The sequence below is a fragment of the Cherax quadricarinatus genome, chromosome 30 (genome assembly GCF_038502225.1).
Source record: "Cherax quadricarinatus isolate ZL_2023a chromosome 30, ASM3850222v1, whole genome shotgun sequence".
NCBI classification, from domain to species: Eukaryota; Metazoa; Arthropoda; class Malacostraca; order Decapoda; family Parastacidae; genus Cherax; species Cherax quadricarinatus.
In genome coordinates, this window is record NC_091321.1 from 14,623,940 (window position 1) to 14,644,284 (window position 20,345).

Sequence of the window (20,345 nt, forward strand, 5' to 3'; positions counted from 1 at the left end):
ATCACAGAATTAACAGATGATGCTGCAGAGAGCACAAGTCAAATTCATATTTTAAGTAATTAAATTACATTATACACTACATTGCATATACGTACAATTCATAGAAAATTAGATCTAACTTCAGGGAATTTATATAAAAAACTTTAGAGAACTATACTGTACAAATATAGAATTATGGTTATTGTGCCGCTAAAAATAAAGTAGTGTACAGTATCAGCTTATACTTCTACTTAACAACACAAATTTTAACAACTAAATTCATTTGGTATCTTGGAGAGATTGAATTAGCACACAGATTTTTAAAGACGAATTTTGCAAACTGGACTGATTTATACAGAAGCATTTTTTTTTTTTTTGCAAGGAGATAGCACTGCTAAAATATAACAGTGGCCTCAAATGGTAATGCAACTCTGGTGTGATCAATGGAAGAGTATGGGAGGCCTAAGAAAGGGTGCACAAGTGTGAAACAGTAACAGATTCATTAATTAATAAAGGTGTTATGGGTAGCTGAATAAGGTGGCAGTAAAAATATATACAGAGTATAAACTGTAGAAAAAACAATTTGATAAAATCTTTGTTTCAAAGTACTGTTGTCTTATACTGTTACATATCTTCAGAAAAGTGTTCTCATATGTGACTGCAGTCAATAAATCAATTACTATACTTACAAAGATATAAAAAGGTTAATGGAGATTTCAAAATCATATAAATTCACTATCCAACATGCATCTAGGCTTAGGTGTTTTTGATTAACCTTCTTCACTTTACAAGATTTGTCTGAATCCATTCTTCATCCAGCTCTTCTAAGTCTCGTATTTGGAACACCTTGGTAAGCTCACATTCCTTGATCATGTGGTTGTAACTCCCAGCATACATCATCTGCAGTTGTGGCTGGCAGTCTGACAGCAAATGAATTGGCAAAATAATTTTTGGTGGTGAGAAAGGCAATACAGCAATATACAGTGGACCCCCGGTTAACGATATTTTTTCACTCCAGAAGTATGTTCAGGTGCCAGTACTGACCAAATTTGTTCCCATAAGAAATATTGTGAAGTAGATTAGTCCATTTCAGACCCCCAAACATACACGTACAAACGCACTTACATAAATACACTTACATAATTGGTCGCATTCGGAGGTAATCGTTATGCGGGGGTCCACTGTATAAGATAAGAGTCACTGAATGCCCACTAACAATAACTGCTATCATTAACTTTTTTTTAACACACTAGCTGTTTTTAAAAATGGCAGGGTAACCCAACAATGGAGAACACTTTTACTATCATTCATTCCTTAGCTGTCTATCCAGAAAAGTATGTGCATCGTAATGTAATCCCAATAAAGAAATGGAATAATACCCCACCTATCTTACGGTACACTCCCAACCTCCAGGATTCAGGTCTAGCTACTGGTTTCCCTAAATTCTTTCATGAATATTACAGTGCTCACATTCCAACAGTACATCAAATTTCAAAAAAACTAGTTGTCTCCACTCTGACCTAACACTTGTGTGTGTTTCCTTTATGCTCAAGAACTTACTTTTTCCAATCCAGTTATCCACCCTTTTAAATGGCCAGTCCCTACCACAGCAAACATTTTTACCCATCTCCCCAAAATTCTTTTCTCCTTTCTCCAATCTTTCTCCTTTACTAAACTCTCATATATATTTTTTTTTTTTTTTTGACATCGGCCATCTCCCACTAAAGCAGAGTGAGTCGTTGAAGAAACTACATTCCCAACATTCATTCAATAGTTGTCCTGTCATTAGTGCACAGACATCACACCTCCAATGGCCCTCTGAACTGCAACAACCCACTCCTACTCATCCATACTCTAAGCTACATGAAGCCATAACAATCCTGTTGATATATTGTACACTATACTGCAATACATTTTACAGCATATGAATACATTAAATTAGGTGCTACAATCAACTAGATAAATTTTGCAGCTTTGCACAAATCTCAAACCAAGCACTTTGCTTCTTACAATTCTTTAACGCAACTAACTTATTTCAGATAATCACTCTTTCTTTTTTCAACGCACCGGCTGTATCCCACCAAGGCATGGTGGCCCAAAAAGAAAAACGAAAGTTTCTCTTTTTAAATTTAGTAACTTATACAAGAGAAGGGGTCACTAGCCCCTTGCCCCCGGCATTTTAGTCACCTCTTACAACACGCATGGCTTACGGAGGAAGAATTCTGTTCCACTTCCCCATGGAGATAAGAGGAAATAAACAAGAACAAGAACTAGAAAGAAAATAGCAGAAAACCTAGACAGGTGTGTACATATATGCTTGTACATGTATGTGTAGTGTGACCTTGGTGTAAGTAGAAGTAGCAAGACGTACCTGAAATCTTGCATGTTTATGAGACAGAAAAAAAGGACACCAGCAATCCTACCATCATGTAAAATAATTACAGGCCTTTGTTTTACACTCACTTGGCAAGATGGTAGTACCTCCCTGGGTGGTTGCTGTATACCAACCTACTACCTAGGAGATAATCACTCATACTCATCAAATAGGCGAGAAAATCACTTCTGTAATTTTACTTTACATTACGTATTATTATTCAGTCACTCCTGCACTTGCATTTTTCTGAATAAGAGAAAGACAACCATAGATATATACCTCTTGGTGTTGTGAAGATGAAGGCCATTGGATAGGAAACCCTACCATCTTGATGTTCAATACGCCAGGAAATGAGGACATACCGAGGTTGAGTGTCTTTGATGGAGTTCCGCAGCTCGTCCATATCCTCTACATTATCCAGTTCTTCCTCCAAGATTATCTCTGAAGACTGCTGGTCTACTTTCACTGCAAAAGTGCAGATGAATACTGTTTGAAAATACTGTGTTAATATAATTTTTACCTTAATTGTACAGTATAGCTGCGGAACTTTACAATAAAAATAAAAGTTAACTAGAAATAATTACTGGTATATATAAATGTATGAAAGAGGGGAAGGTACCTAGGGATTGACAGAGAGCATGTATAGTCCCTTTATATAAAGGGAAAGGGGACAAAAGAGACTGTAAAAATTATAGAGGAATAAGCTTACTGAGTATACCAGGAAAAGTGTACGGTAGGATTATAATTGAAAGAATTAGAGGTAAGACAGAATGTAGGATTGCGGATGAGCAAGGAGGTTTTAGAGTGGGTAGGGGATGTGTAGATCAGGTGTTTACATTGAAGCATATATGTGAACAGTATTTAGATAAAGATAGGGAAGTTTTTATTGCATTTATGGATTTAGAAAAGGCATATGATAGAGTGGATAGAGGAGCAATGTGGCAGATGTTGCAAGTATATGGAATAGGTGGTAAATGCTGTAAAGAGTTTTTATGAGGATAGTGAGGCTCAGGTTAGGGTGTGTAGAAGAGTGGGAGACTACTTCCCGGTAAAAGTAGGTCTTAGACAGGGATGTGTAATGTCACCATGGTTGTTTAATATATTTATAGATGGGGTTGTAAAGGAAGTAAATGCTAGGGTGTTTGGGAGAGGGGTGGGATTAAATTATGGGGAATCAAATTAAAAATGGGAATTGACACAGTTACTTTTTGCTGATGATACTGTGCTTATGGGAGATTTTAAAGAAAAATTGCAAAGGTTAGTGGATGAGTTTGGGAATGTGTGTAAAGGTAGAAAGTTGAAAGTGAACATAGAAAAGAGTAAGGTGATGAGGGTGTCAAATGATTTAGATAAAGAAAAATTGGATATCAAATTGGGGAGGAGGAGTATGGAAGAAGTGAATGTTTTCAGATACTTGGGAGTTGACGTGTCAGCGGATGGATTTATGAAGGATGAGGTTAATCATAGAATTGATGAGGGAAAAAAGGCGAGTGGTGTGTTGAGGTATATGTGGAGTCAAAAAACGTTATCTATGGAGGCAAAGAAGGGAATGTATGAAAGTATAGTAGTACCAACACTCTTATATGGGTGTGAAGCTTGGGTGGTAAATGCAGCAGCGAGGAGACGGTTGGAGGCAGTGGAGATGTCCTGTTTAAGGGCAATGTGTGGTGTAAATATTATGCAGAAAATTCAGAGTGTGGAAATTAGGAGAAGGTGTGGAGTTAATAAAAGTATTAGTCAGAGGGCAGAAGAGGGGTTGTTGAGGTGGTTTGGTCATTTAGAGAGAATGGATCAAAGTAGAATGACATGGAAAGCATATAAATCTATAGGGGAAGGAAGGCGGGGTAGGGGTCGTCCTCGAAAGGGTTGGAGAGAGGGGGTAAAGGAGGTTTTGTGGGTAAGGGGCTTGGACTTCCAGCAAGCGTGCGTGAGCGTGTTAGATAGGAGTGAATGGAGACGAATGGTACTTGGGACCTGACGATCTGTTGGAGTGTGAGCAGGGTAATATTTAGTGAAGGGATTCAGGGAAACCGGTTATTTTCATATAGTCGGACTTGAGTCCTGGAAATGGGAAGTACAATGCCTGCACTTTAAAGGAGGGGTTTGGGATATTGGCAGTTTGGAGGGATATGTTGTGTATCTTTATATGTGTATGCTTCTAGACTGTTGTATTCTGAGCACCTCTGCAAAAACAGTGATAATGTGCGAATGTGGTGAAAGTGTTGAATGATGATGAAAGTATTTTCTCTTTGGGGATTTTCTTTCTTTTTTGGGTCACCCTGCCTCGGTGGGAGACGGCCGACTTGTTGAAAAAAAAAAAAAAAAAAAAAAAAATATATATATAAAAGCTGAAAATTGGTAGAAATGTAAAGATATATATCCGCAACATTTTGCTAAAAATTCCATCGCATCCTACAACAGCATTAACCATCATCTTAACTCTTAACATACACCATACATTGAGGGACCAGACCAACATACATCATATGCTTTCAAATATGCCACCTGCCACCATTTTAGGTTTTAGCTCAAATGTTTCGATGCCTACAACCTCCAGGTTCATAAATTCTGCATGAAAATTATTTCCTTCATCATCTACAGTCTAATACTGTATCTGAACTACATATACAGTAGTCCCCTGTATCTGCAGGGGATATGTTCCAAGACTTGCCACGGATACTATTGAACCCTAGATATAGGAGGACCCTGCTTATACAGCAGATTAGGTTCTGGGCTACCACTGTAAAGTGAAGCATAGTGCTTTTTCACTTTCAGCTGCACATAAAAGCCTGATAACATGTTCACAGTATCATAATAGGTGAGCAATGGAGCTAGGCTTAAAAAATGCATATACTAGAGTACACAATAAAAAAAAAAAAACACTTAAAATATTTTTGTCCTTAGCTAATAGTGAGTAGTGAATATATTTATTGTAGCAATTTTAAATAAATGAAGAATGGGTATAACTGAAAACCATTGCATTAGTGAAATGCTGTAAAGCATATATATCTATGATAATGTTTAACAGATAAATTATGCACAATAAGTGGAGAATTATCACTTTTTCACTGATGGGAAGCACTTCATGGCTTCTCTTAGGCTTTGAAGAACTGTCACCATCACTACTTCTGTGCTTTGGTGCATTATTAAGCAAAATTAAGGGTTATTTTCATGCCACAGTAAACTACGGAAACCAAAACTGTGGGTAGTGGGTTCCACTGTACTCCATCATTAATAAAACTGCCTTGTTCCTTATTTGCCCAATACTGCCATTCTCTACGCCTTCCGGAAGTGGTAAGGATTCCAAATCCTCAATAGTGCCCATATTCATCTTTATCGCCCTAGACTTTGTACAAGGGCATCAATTCTCCTCTATTATTTGCTAATTAATGTTGCAGTTTAAAAACTGTAGTGTAAAGCACCCTTCTGGCAAGACAGTGATGGAGTGAATGATGGTGAAAGTTTTTCTTTTTCGGGCCACCCTGCCTTGGTGGGAATCGGCCAGTGTGATAATAATAAAAATATTTGCTAATTTTACCTTCTTCACCCAAGATCACACACATTATATGTAACCATTTTATAACTTTGCCCTCTGTAAAGCTATTGGATACCTATAGTGTTATCTCCTTTTAATACCATTGCTGTTTGGAACTTACCATTACTAGTCTTTTGCAATCTCTCAAGTAAAACTTGGCTTTTATCAACATGTATTTCACTTATTACATATCCAACTTTTTCTGACCACAAGTAAAACTATTTAATTCTCTGCCAGCAGTGCAGAATCATAAATAACAACAGAAAGGGCTTTCATCCCATCCAGGGCCTGCTTTACTCTTTTTCTAGTTACCGTATTCAGCTGACTGACCCAGAAAGTTAAACCATGCATGAACTTTTTCCACTGTACTGTATATATTTCAACTAATGTACCACTATGTGCTTATACTACTGGAATTCATTCAGCTGTTCATAATAAAATGATTCTGCAGAAAATTTCAGCATATATCTGAATTAATGTATAAAATACTAAGAGATGAAATTAACAATAGACTGTAGTGGTGCAAACATGTCATGATTTACTTATGATAGCAGCATTGGTTGTAGCACGGCGAAATCTGAATTTGCGGAGAAGGTCCTTTAAGCTTGGATTTATTGTACACAACTGCAGACTCTGATGAAAGACACACAATTAGTTACAGGAACGATACATGTTTACATGTTACATGTTTACTAAATTGTAACAAATTAGTCTCAGTATAAACTGCTTAAATGAAGGAAACCTGCATAATACACAAATAACCCGTACATAGGAGAGAGGAGCTCACAACGATGTTTCAGTCCAACTTACCCCATTTACAAAGTCACACTAACAAAAAGGAGAGGAGGAGGGAATATATATAGACCAGCAGACACGGACGGGTACAGAGAGGAACCTCGGTTTTTGTGATTAATTCGTTCCAGAAAGTCTGATGAAAACCAAACTGTATGAAAACTGAAGCAATATTTCCCATAAGAAATAATGTAAATCCAATTTATTGTTCCAGACACCCAAAAATATTAACAAAAAAATACATTTTATAGAGAATAACTATAGCTTTACATACAGAAAACAATGCAAAATAAATGTAAATGACTAATGAAATGGATAAATGAATATTTAACATCACTTTTACATTTATTGAGGGCTCTTGCTGGTGTATGGAAGACGGCGAGGAGGGGAGAGGGAGGAGAGGTTATTGTTTGGAAGGGGAATCCCCTCCATAAGGACTTCAGGTATCAAGGCCCTATCTGGGGTTACTTCCCTTCTTTGTCTTTTACTAGCACTAAGACCATCTTGAGAGTCACTGGACCCCTGTCGCATAAAAAAATCTGTCCAGAGAGGTCTGTTTCTGGTGTCTCTTTAAGATTTACCTAAATTGGGACATGGCATTGTCACTGAACTTGTTGCCGACATGTCTTGCAACAGCTTTGTTAGGGTGATATTTCTCCACAAAACTTTACAACTCATTCCAATTTGCACACATGTCCTTAGTCACTGAAGAAGGCACATTCTCCCCTCTCTCTTCCTCCTCCTCTGAAGAAATTTCCTCAGCTGTGGTCTGTTGCTGTTCCAGATGAAGGTCACGCAGCTCTTCAGGGGTTAGCTCTTCCCTGTGGTCCTCCACCAACTCTTCCACCAAAACACTATCTCCCACTAACTGTTTTTCGCTAAAGCTCCCGCTTCACACACGGAGGGCCCGGGTTCGATTCCCGGCGGGTGGAAGCATTTCGACACGTTTCCTTACACCTGTTGTCCTGTTCACCTAGCAGCAAATAGGTACCTGGGTGTTAGTCGACTGGTGTGGGTCGCATCCTGGGGGACAAGATTAAGGACCCCAATGGAAATAAGTTAGACAGTCCTCGATGACGCACTGACTTTCTTGGGTTATCCTGGGTGGCTAACCCTCCGGGGATTAAAAATCCGAACGAAATCTTATCTTATCTTAACAACAACTTCTCAACATCTTCGATTGTTTGCGATCTCTGTTTCGTTAGCACATTTACCCCTTTCGCAATATCAGCTTCCTTGATTTCTTTTTTCTTCACCATGATGGAACTGATGCAGACTTCTCGTACATCCTGGCGAGATTGGCTACGTGTACGCCACTTTTGTACTTTGCTACGAGTTTTTTCTTGAATTCTATCGTGTTTCTCGCCTTCTTTATCAAAGGGCTGGCACTAAGAACTTTCTTTGGCCTCATGGTGGCTTATTTAGCAGCTGTACTCAATAAACAAGCACACAAAAAATGAATTATTACGAAATGTTATCCGAGCATGCGAGGTAATGTTCACTCAACGATAAACAAAACCAGACTGAGTTAAAACATGTGGGATGCTTTGTGTGGGCATGGGCAGGCAGATGCATTTGGTATGAACCACTGTCAACTCTATGAAAACCGAGTGGATGTACGAAAGCTGGGACAAAATTTAGACGGAAAAAGTCGTCAAAAACTGAATCCTAAGAAAACCGAGGTTCCACTGCAGTAGGAAAGGAAGAAAAGAGGTAGAGGTAGAGGTGGTGGTGGCAGTGGCAGCAGCAGTGGTATAGTAGTATTAGTACTAGTAGTAGGATTAATAGTAGTAGTACTGGTACTAGTGGAGCCAGTCAAAGACTAAGAGGAGTACTGCAAGGGAGCTAGGGGCCCCACAAAGGGTAGGGACAAGAACACAGAGGGCGGAAAAATAAATATGGACCAAACACCCAAGGAACACAGAGGGCGGAAAAATAAATATGGACCAAACACCCAAGGCAGAAGAAAGAAAACCCAAAGGAGAAAGAGGAAAGGGGAAGAGGGAGAAGGGGAAAAAAAGAATCAGGTTAAGCTATGGGTGTTCTGAAATTTGAAGTATTTTACAGTGTAATGGGAAATGAAGGTGTCTACAGAGACAATGCCAGGACTAAGATTCATACAAGGAAAGTTGTGTATAAGGGAGGATTCAACCAGATGGCGACTGTGAAAGTTAGAAGTAGAGTAGAGTAGACAGAAATTATGAAACAATAAAAATTTATAAAAATTACAATCAAAATATAAATATTTTTTGCTTGATTTGCAATATGAATGTCTGTACACTTATGTCCGCATTGAGACTATTTTTGTGTGCAGTATATACTCAACAGAATGTGCATACAAGCAACATGTCTATAGCATTTACAGCTGCTGTTACATAAACTATCTTTTTTTCATGCACCACTTTTAAAGTTATTACTTAGTGAAGAATACAGTACCACAAGTACTAGATCCCATATCAAGCAAGCTTAGAACCAGAAGAGTGCCAGATTTGGATTCTCTGGTTTCCAGGTCCTTTATAGTTTATACGACAAAATAAAATTTTATTTTAATTTTTTTTCAATTGTTTTTGACCAACTGGTGTCAAGAAATCGGGATTTTTTTTTAGTCTAATTTTGGTTATGCTATTGTAAACTACATACAGTTAACTAAATACCTGCCCCTTGGAACCTAGGCAATGAAGTTTTCTGAAAGCAACTGGGAAATGTAACACTTTCTCAAGAGTAATGACCTATTCAACCAACTGTGACAAACTACAGTATCCTAACTATTTTGATATTAAATTATCTATACTAATATTTTAGCCTCCTATTAATACCTTATAATAGATGTATTAAAAAAAACCTATGTAGTCTTAATTAGTCAAAATTAATACCCTGTACTAGAGCCATAAAAATCAATTGAGTCTTATTACATACTAGTATTTCTAAAGTTTTCCAGAATTGCTGTGCATTCTTTGGACTGTCTAATTATTGTATATTTTGTAAAATGATTTGAAATACAACTACAGTGGACCCCCGCTTTACGATCAGCTCCCAATGCAACCAATTATGTAAGTGTATTTATGTAAGTGCGTTTGTACGTATATGTTTGGGCATCTGAAATGGACTAATCTAATTCACAATATTCCTTATGGGAACAGATTCGTTCAGTAATGGCACATGAACATACTTCTGGAATGAAATAATATCGTAAACCGGGGGTCCACTGTAATTTAATTTTAATTTGCAATAAAGTAATACAGCACAGTACGTATATTGTACAATATGGCAGTCTGAAGGATAATACTAAAATTGAGGGTTTCTGGTGTAAGGGAAGTGGCAGGCAGACAATGTAATATAAGAGGATACAATGGCACCGGCTTGTTACCCTTGCGCAAGTACAGTACAATATTAGTTTTTAGTGGGGCCAACACTGAATCTCCTATTTTACCTCTGTCCAGTCTGCTGCCCATATAGAGTACACACGTTACTTACTTTAAAATATTTTCATCCTTAGCTTATAGCGAGTGGTGAATACATTTATTGTAGGAAGTCTGAGTAAATGAAGAATGGGCATAATTGAAAACCACTGCATTAGTGAAATGCTATAAAGTGAAGCACTGTAAAGTAGGGCCCTCCTGTACACACCATAGAAGCCTCAATGGAAATTAATCCTTATGAGGAATTGTAGAGCTATTTTACATCATTGATTTTTGTTGTTGGGGTTGGAGTTTTGCGAGCCACTAACAACTTATGCCATATACATTATTATTATTATTATTATAATCAAGGGGGAAGCGCTAAACCCGGAGGATTATACAGCGCCTGGGGGGGGGGGATGTGGAAGGCATTCAGGCTTAATTCGGGGAACTGGAGCACAGATCCAATTCCCTAAATCAAGAGCCCCTCACCAACATCAAGGAACCTTCCTTGAGGGGATGCCATATACAGCCTACAGCCCTATGTCCAGGAAGGAAATATTGTTCAAATCTGAGCAAAGGAGGAAAATAGGATAAGCATCACTAAACATGAAAGAATTATATCAAGATAGATCTCCCCTCTCGTCCAAGCCCTCACAAAGCTTTTAACTAAAGCCACACAAATGAGGAAGAAAGGATGAAACCAGATGTCTCAAAAAAAGATGAGGGGAATTTTTTTTTTCTACAGATTTTACTGATATTTAAATGCTCATACAGAAAGGTCAGCACAAAAATCCTATCCTAGGTTAACTAATAAACAACATTTTGATTACACAATCAAAATTTTTAACTTGATAGCATGATACGTAAACGAAAATTACATTTATGTATGTACTGGGTAAATACTGAATGTAGCCGCTCAGGTTTCTCTTTATGTAAATCTCCAATATTTGCAAGTTGTGCAAGTAGCAATTATATTTTGATACATTAAATAAAAACTATATTTTGCTATGAAATGAAATGTAACCCAAGTGAAATGAAATGTAACCCAAATGAAATGAAATGTAACCCAATCTGGCCTAACCTAAAATTACTCCTTTTTTTGGTTAGGTTTAGTTACAATGGGTTACGTTGGGTTACCAAGAATCTGCTAGTTTTTTAACCATAGACCCAAAATATAATGTCTCCACTGCACAACCCACTTAAGTTGAAGAATTTACATAAAAAACGCACACTTATGATGAAATCATAGCAGCTGAAGTTAATACTGATCATGTACTGTACTGTAATGACCTTGTATCATGATGACCTGGAAAAAAAAGATTATCTTACTAACCATTATTGAAATTCTCAAATTCCTGACACGCAAGGGCAATTGCTGCTCTGCCTCAGATATTTCTATGATATATGGATATGTTTCTCTCCGGTTCTTGATACAATACAATACCACGTCTACTGACTGCTCCTTCTGACTCAACTACAAGCTTGATACACCCTGAAAATTACAGATTATTTGCGTCGGTTACATTGCGAGTCTGATATTAACTACTTTCACTTTTCATACTATCTAAATTTACCTTGTTCTGTGTTTTTATTAAGCAAATAAATAGTTTATTATGACCTAAAAAATTTAAAACCTTGTTTTTTTATATGTTTTCTGTTAATGTACTGAAGTATACACGTTTAGCAATTGCAAGAAATAAATTCCGGATTGTATCAAATTTTCAGAAGAGGGGCGTGTTGATAAGCTTCAGAGACTACTAGGTCATAAAATTATGATAATATTTTCAGTGATTAATAATGATAACAAACGCTTTATATATCTTGTAAATATTGTAATCATTATAACTAAAAAAAATGCTTGGTTTACATGCTAAACGTTGTCATAATATAATAAGACCTGCTGTCCCTGTTCACCCATCAGTATAAAATGGGTACCTGGGTGTTAGTCGACTGGTGTGGGTCGCATCCTGGGACAAAACTGACCTAATTTTCGCTGTATGACCCTTGTAGGTTTAGCGCTTCATTTTGATTATAATAATAACCTAATTTTCCCGAAATGCTAGGCATACGGCTTTCTATATTGATGTCAGCAAAGCCTATATACCTTGTACATGTAAAAATAGGTATTTTTATATTATTATTTATTCTGCCAGTGTCTTTATTACTAGTTAGTATTAAACAAGTTTATTCATGTATACATAAATACAGTTATATAGATTATCAAACATAGCATATGTGTGGAGAACCTAGGATAACCCAAATTATTATTATAATCAAGGGGAAGCGCTAAACCCAGAGGATTATACAGCGCCTGGGGGGGGAGGATGTGGAAGGCATTCAGGCTTAATTCGGGGAACTGGAGCACAGATCCAATTCCCTAAATCAAGAGCCCCTCATCAACATCAAGGAACCTTCCTTGAGGGGAGGATAACCCAAAAAAGTCAGACGAGGAAGTGATAAAACCGTAGGGGCATACAGCACCCGAGGAACGGGAGATCTAGCTTGATCCGAGAAATTCGGCTTGTTCTTCCCTTCTTCAGATCGAACCCAAGTTTCCCCAATTCCGCAATGGCTGTATGACCCGCACAAATTTAGCGCTTTCCCCTAAGTGTAAAAATAATGCAATTCCTTGGATCAAAACCCTTTCAGCATCAAGGCATCATTATTATTATAATCAAGGGAAAGCATTAAACCCGTAGGCTTATGCAGCGCCTGTGGGGAATGGGGTGGAAGGTATTCAGGCTTAATTCAGGGAGCTGGATTGTTATTATTATAATCAAGGGGAAGCGCTAAACCCGTAGGATTATACAGCGCCTGGGAGGGATGTGGAAGGCATTCAGGCTTAATTCGGGGAACTGGAGCACAGATCCAATTCCCTAAATCAAGAGTCCCTCACCAACATCAAGGAACCTTCCCTGAGGGGCAGGGAGCTGGAGCACAGATCCACTTCCCTAGATCAAGAGCCCCTTACCAGCATCAAGGAACCTCCTTGAGGGGCCTCAAGGCATCAAGGATGGTTATTGCAAATATATTTTTAGAGCAGGAGTACAGCGCTTACGAGTTTTAGTGCTTTGGTTATAATAATAGTAGTAATAGGTAGTAGGTTGGTAGACAGCAACCACCCAGGGAAGTACTACCGTCCTGCCAGATGACTGTGAAACAAAAACCTGTAACTGTTTTGCATGATGGTAGGATTGCTGGTTTCTTTTTCTGTCTCATAAACACGCTAAGATAACAGGGATATCTTGCTACTCCTACTTACACTTTGGTCACACTTCATAGACACGCACATGCATATATATATATATATACATACATCTAGGTTTTTCCCCTTTTTCTAAATAGCTCTTGTTCTTTTTTATTTCTTCTATTGTCCATGGGGAAGTGGAAAAGAATCTTTCCTCCGTAAGCCATGCGTGTCGTATGAGGCGACTAATATGCCGGGAGCAATGGGCTAGTAACCCCTTCTCCTGTATACAATTACTAAAAAAGAGAAGAAGAAAAACTATAAAACTGGGTTGCTTAAATGTGCGTGGATGTAGTGCGGATGACAAGAAACAGATGATTGCTGATGTTATGAATGAAAAGAAGTTGGATGTCCTGGCCCTAAGCGAAACAAAGCTGAAGGGGGTAGGAGAGTTTCAGTGGGGGGAAATAAATGGGATTAAATCTGGAGTATCTGAGAGAGTTAGAGCAAAGGAAGGGGTAGCAGTAATGTTAAATGATCAGTTATGGAAGGAGAAAAGAGAATATGAATGTGTAAATTCAAGAATTATGTGGATTAAAGTAAAGGTTGGATGCGAGAAGTGGGTCATAATAAGCGTGTATGCACCTGGAGAAGAGAGGAATGCAGAGGAGAGAGAGAGATTTTGGGAGATGTTAAGTGAATGTATAGGAGCCCTTGAACCAAGTGAGAGAGTAATTGTGGTAGGGGACTTGAATGCTAAAGTAGGAGAAACTTTTAGAGAGGGTGTGGTAGGTAAGTTTGGGGTGCCAGGTGTAAATGATAATGGGAGCCCTTTGATTGAACTTTGTATAGAAAGGGGTTTAGTTATAGGTAATACATATTTTAAGAAAAAGAGGATAAATAAGTATACACGATATGATGTAGGGCGAAATGACAGTAGTTTGTTGGATTATGTATTGGTAGATAAAAGACTGTTGAGTAGACTTCAGGATGTACATGTTTATAGAGGGGCCACAGATATATCAGATCACTTTCTAGTTGTAGCTACACTGAGAGTAAAAGGTAGATGGGATACAAGGAGAATAGAAGCATCAGGGAAGAGAGAGGTAAAGGTTTATAAACTAAAAGAGGAGGCAGTTAGGGTAAGATATAAACAGCTATTGGAGGATAGATGGGATAATGAGAGCATAGGCAATGGGGTCGAAGAGGTATGGGGTAGGTTTAAAAATGTAGTGTTAGAGTGTTCAGCAGAAGTTTGTGGTTACAGGAAAGTGGGTGCAGGAGGGAAGAGGAGCGATTGGTGGAATGATGATGTAAAGAGAGTAGTAAGGGAGAAAAAGTTAGCATATGAGAAGTTTTTACAAAGTAGAAGTGATGCAAGGAGGGAAGAGTATATGGAGAAAAAGAGAGAAGTTAAGAGAGTGGTGAAGCAATGTAAAAAGAGAGCAAATGAGAGAGTGGGTGAGATGTTATCAACAAATTTTGTTGAAAATAAGAAAAAGTTTTGGAGTGAGATTAACAAGTTAAGAAAGCCTAGAGAACAAATGGATTTGTCAGTTAAAAATAGGAGAGGAGAGTTATTAAATGGAGAGTTAGAGGTATTGGGAAGATGGAAGGAATATTTTGAGGAATTGTTAAATGTTGATGAAGATAGGGAAGCTGTGATTTCGTGTATAGGGCAAGGAGGAATAACATCTTGTAGGAGTGAGGAAGAGCCAGTTGTGAGTGTGGGGGAAGTTCGTGAGGCAGTAGGTAAAATGAAAGGGGGTAAGGCAGCCGGGATTGATGGGATAAAGATAGAAATGTTAAAAGCAGGTGGGGATATAGTTTTGGAGTGGTTGGTGCAATTATTTAATAAATGTATGGAAGAGGGTAAGGTACCTAGGGATTGGCAGAGAGCATGCATAGTTCCTTTGTATAAAGGCAAAGGGGATAAAAGAGAGTGCAAAAATTATAGGGGGATAAGTCTGTTGAGTGTACCTGGTAAAGTGTATGGTAGAGTTATAATTGAAAGAATTAAGAGTAAGACGGAGAATAGGATAGCAGATGAACAAGGAGGCTTTAGGAAAGGTAGGGGGTGTGTGGACCAGGTGTTTACAGTGAAACATATAAGTGAACAGTATTTAGATAAGGCTAAAGAGGTCTTTGTGGCATTTATGGATTTGGAAAAGGCGTATGACAGGGTGGATAGGGGGGCAATGTGGCAGATGTTGCAAGTGTATGGTGTAGGAGGTAGGTTACTGAAAGCAGTGAAGAGTTTTTACGAGGATAGTGAGGCTCAAGTTAGAGTATGTAGGAAAGAGGGAAATTTTTTCCCAGTAAAAGTAGGCCTTAGACAAGGATGTGTGATGTCACCGTGGTTGTTTAATATATTTATAGATGGGGTTGTAAGAGAAGTAAATGCGAGGGTCTTGGCAAGAGGCGTGGAGTTAAAAGATAAAGAATCACACACAAAGTGGGAGTTGTCACAGCTGCTCTTTGCTGATGACACTGTGCTCTTGGGAGATTCTGAAGAGAAGTTGCAGAGATTGGTGGATGAATTTGGTAGGGTGTGCAAAAGAAGAAAATTAAAGGTGAATACAGGAAAGAGTAAGGTTATGAGGATAACAAAAAGATTAGGTGATGAAAGATTGAATATCAGATTGGAGGGAGAGAGTATGGAGGAGGTGAACGTATTCAGATATTTGGGAGTGGACGTGTCAGCGGATGGGTCTATGAAAGATGAGGTGAATCATAGAATTGATGAGGGAAAAAGAGTGAGTGGTGCACTTAGGAGTCTGTGGAGACAAAGAACTTTGTCCTTGGAGGCAAAGAGGGGAATGTATGAGAGTATAGTTTTACCAACGCTCTTATATGGGTGTGAAGCGTGGGTGATGAATGTTGCAGCGAGGAGAAGGCTGGAGGCAGTGGAGATGTCATGTCTGAGGGCAATGTGTGGTGTGAATATAATGCAGAGAATTCGTAGTTTGGAAGTTAGGAGGAGGTGCGGGATTACCAAAACTGTTGTCCAGAGGGCTGAGGAAGGGTTGTTGAGGTGGTTCGGACATGTAGAGAGAATGGAGCGAAACAGAATGACTTCAAGAGTGTATCAGTCTGTAGTGGAAGGAAGGCGGGGTAGGGGTCGGCCTAGGAAGGGTTGGAGGGAGGGGGTAAAGGAGGTTTTGTGTGCGAGGGGCTTGGACTTCCAGCAGGCATGCGTGAGCGTGTTTGATAGGAGTGAATGGAGACAAATGGTTTTTAATACTTGACGTGCTGTTGGAGTGTGAGCAAAGTAACATTTATGAAGGGATTCAGGGAAACCGGCAGGCCGGACTTGAGTCCTGGAGATGGGAAGTACAGTGCCTGCACTCTGAAGGAGGGGTGTTAATGTTGCAGTTTAAAAACTGTAGTGTAAAGCACCCTTCTGGCAAGACAGTGATGGAGTGAATGATGGTGAAAGTTTTTCTTTTTCGGGCCACCCTGCCTTGGTGGGAATCGGCCGGTGTGATAATAGAATAAAAAAAAAATAATTTAAGATCAGGTAGTGCTAAGCCCATAGAAGTTGTATTATTATTATTACATTGTTGGAAAGTACTAAGCTCATAGTGATCTCCAGCATCTTGAGGAATGGAAGGTAATCAGGTTTCATGCAAGGAAGGGAAGGTCCAATTCCTTGGATCATAAGCCCTTTTACATCCGTCGAAGAACCTCCCATGAGCAAATGCAAAACATTCAGGTTCGATCCAAGGGGAGGACACATCCAGTTCTTCAGATCAATAGGCCCTCCCTAGCATCAAGGCACCTCCCTAGAGAGGATTAGCAGAGCATATCTGTATGTTACCTGTATTATATTCAGGGGGAAATGCTAAACCCATATGGGTTATAACAGAGGAATAGGTGAACAGGCTTGATCCATGGAAACTGAGGTAGCTTTAGTTGCATGGGTCAAGAGCCCTTTACCAGCATAAAGGTACCCTCTTTGAAAGGTATTACGAACACAGGTAATAATGGCCTGTGACCTGGTCGTAATGGGTTGGAGCAAGACAAACATAGCAGTAATATTTAACTTGTATTTCCTTCACCAAATGTTAATATAGTTATGTACACTTGTGTATATTATGTACAGAAGTTGAATATAAGTGTACCATATGGTGATAAAGGCAAAGACAGTAGCCTGAGAGAGAGCACCGTGCTTCAACCAGCTAGAGGCAAGTCTGGCAAGTGTTGACTGCGAGTGAACCATGTCACATTAGCATTTGGTGGGCTCGCCTATGATTGAACAATGAACCAAGGCACTGATTTAATGATGGGTACCCTTACCGTTAAACCCTTAGCACCTGGTTCGCTGGTTGGGAGGAAGCCTATATGGGAGTGTGCACATACGCCGAATAAAGTGTAACGTACTCTTTGCATGCCACAAAAGGTAATTTTTATTTCAATCATAACTAATTGCTAAACCTACAGGGGTCATACAATGCTGTTTTGAAGGGTGTAGGTTACCTGTAGGTACAGTTCCTAGTAATTTAGATGTTTGAATTTATATGGGCACTGAAGTAATTTTACATTCTACAGATCTACAATTTTGATAGTCCTGAGCTGTCAGTGTAGCTAAATCAATCATTATACGTACCAGCCTAGAGAGCACAAGTGCTTTTAAGAGCATCATCATTTGCTTCAATGGTGTCTTAAGAGCAGGTGAGACCCTGGAGCATTATGTTTAAATTGCATCATAAACTACACCTGGAAGATACTGGAGGGATTGGTCCCAAACCTGCATACACAAATTACGAGTTGTGATGCATATGTTGGACAACAGGAAGTGGGCACCAACAGCTTAATCATTCAGGTCAGTAACCAGGAGGCCTGGTCTGGGGCCTGGCTGGAGGGATAATGACTTCCAGAAGCAACTCCAGGTAGCCTCCAGATTTACTCTCCCCACATGGGCGATTGTTGTATCAAATACGAATGTCTCCCATTCCCCAGGCACCATATAATCCCTACGGGTTTAGTGCTCCCTCCTGATTTGAACATACTATTCTCACTGCCGCACCACAGGCATATACCATCTGCATGCCCATCTCTCCTTACAATGTTATTTGGTGGCATTTACACATTTGTGAAGGAGGCAGTTTGTAATGCATTATTGATGGCGGTGACTGAAACAAGCACTGCCACACAATATGCTTCGGTGTTATAGATCTAGAGTACTGCCCTTTTACGTTTTTTTTACATTGCATAAGGGCTCTACAAGAACATAACCCCCACATAATAGTCTCACTGTGCATCACAGTACTCAACACAATGGGACAATGGGTATTGTCATTGATGTCTAAAACTTTACCTGTATTATCAACACCAAAATTACACAAAATTCAACAATGACAGGTACTCCTAACAAATGTGATTAATACACAGTTATGTATCATTTACTTTAACAAAAACATAACTCAGTATTGAGCATACTGTAAATGCAGGCAGCACCAGTGATGTCATTTTTACTATCAGATACTAATTACACACTATAATAAGCATGTCCTTCAGTAGTGCCAGATGAACATTAGTTGAAATCATCCTCTGAACTACACCATCTCAACCATCTTTAAAGTGCAAGGACTGTACTTCCCATCATAAGAACCTGAGTCTAGCTAACTGGTTTACCATGAATCCCTTCACAAATGTTATCTTGCTCACATTCCAATAGCATTTCAAGTCTCTGCTCACTCTGATTTAACATGCCCACATGCCTGCTGGATGCTCGAGCCTTAACCAGTCAAAACTTCCTTCACTGCCTCCCTTCAATTCTTACCTATGTTTCCATCCACCTGAGATTTATAGAGCCTTTAGGTCAATCCATTTTGCTCATCCTTTCTAAATGACTAACCAACTCTAACAACCTCCTCTGCTCCCTGACTTGTACCTTTTGTGCCACACCATCACCTAATTTATTCTTCTTGGAGTCTACTTAATAACCACACATACACTGATCTCAAACATTACATCTTTTCTACCTCCAGCCTCCTCCTTGCTTCAACATTTAAAGACCATACCTTACACCCATATAAAAGTGTTGGCTATTGTTTGGAATGGGAATTCCCTTCCATAAGGAGTTCAGGTATCAAATCTCTATCCAGGGTTACTTCCCTTCTTTGTCTTTTACTGGCACTAGAACGAGCTTGAGAGTCACTGGACCCCTGTCGCACAAAAAATCTGTCCAGAGGGGTCTGTTTCTGGCGTCTCTTCAAGATTTGCCTAAAACGGTACAAGGCATTGTCGTTGAACATGTTGCAGACACGGCTTGCAACAGCTTTGTTAGGGTGATATTTCTCCACAAAACTTTGCAACTCACTCCACTTTGCACACATGTCCTTAATCACTGAAGAAGGCATATTCTCCCTTCTCTCTTCCTCCTCCTCCTCTGAAGCAATTTCCTCAGCTGTGATCTGTTGCTGCTCCAGTTGAAGGTCTTGCAGTTCTTCAGTGGTTAGTTGTTTCCTGTGGTCGTCCATCAACTCTTCCACATCCTGGCCACTCACATCCAACCCCATGGACTTCCCCAAAGCCACAATAGATTCCACAACAGGCATCGAGTTGTCAGGGTCAGCCTCAGACCCTTCAAAATCCTTCTCTTGGACACATTCTGGCCACTATTTCTCGCCTTCTTTATCAAAGGGCTGGCAATTGGAACTTTCTTTGGCCCCATGGTGGCTTATTTAGCAGTCACACTTAATAAACAAGCACAAAAAAATGGATTACAAAATGTTTTGTATGAAAGCGCAGGGCAATGTTCACTCGACGAGAAACAAAGCCAGACTCAGAATGCGTGCGTGGGATGCTTTGTGTGGGGGCAGGCAAGTGGACATGTCGGGTACGGCGGACGAAAACCAAGGTAATGAACAAAAACTGGGAAGAAAAAAAGTCGTCAAAAACTGATTTCGACGAAAACAAGGGCAAACGAAAACCGAGGTTCCACTGTACTGATTATGGTAGTTTAGTGCTTGGAAATACAGTACAGTGACTAAAGCACTAAAACAATCATTTAAATATCAGGGTAATCAAGTCCACAACTGCATCACAGGTAAAAGAACTCAACATTGCAAG

At 39.3% G+C, this 20,345-nt stretch overlaps 1 protein-coding gene across 1 annotated transcript; it reads right to left on the minus strand.

Annotated features, from left to right (window-relative positions):
- Positions 1–293: 293 nt before the first annotated feature.
- On the minus strand, positions 294–11,584 carry GMF (Glia maturation factor). Its single transcript, XM_053781927.2, has 4 exons — positions 11,415–11,584; positions 6,431–6,521; positions 2,633–2,818; positions 294–899 (listed from the first exon to the last, which is right to left on the minus strand). Exons 1-4 carry the CDS (start codon positions 11,415–11,417, stop codon positions 760–762), a joined length of 420 nt encoding a protein of 139 aa, XP_053637902.1. The 5' UTR covers positions 11,418–11,584; the 3' UTR covers positions 294–759.
- Positions 11,585–20,345: the final 8,761 nt, after the last annotated feature.

Coding starts and splice junctions, on each gene's coding strand:
- GMF (XM_053781927.2), bottom strand. Junction 2,819..6,430: donor AACCAATGCTGCTATCATAA/GTAAATCATGAC, acceptor GCACTTTTGCAG/TGAAAGTAGACCAGCAGTCT. Junction 900..2,632: donor CATCTTCACAACACCAAGAG/GTATATATCTAT, acceptor ATTTGCTGTCAG/ACTGCCAGCCACAACTGCAG.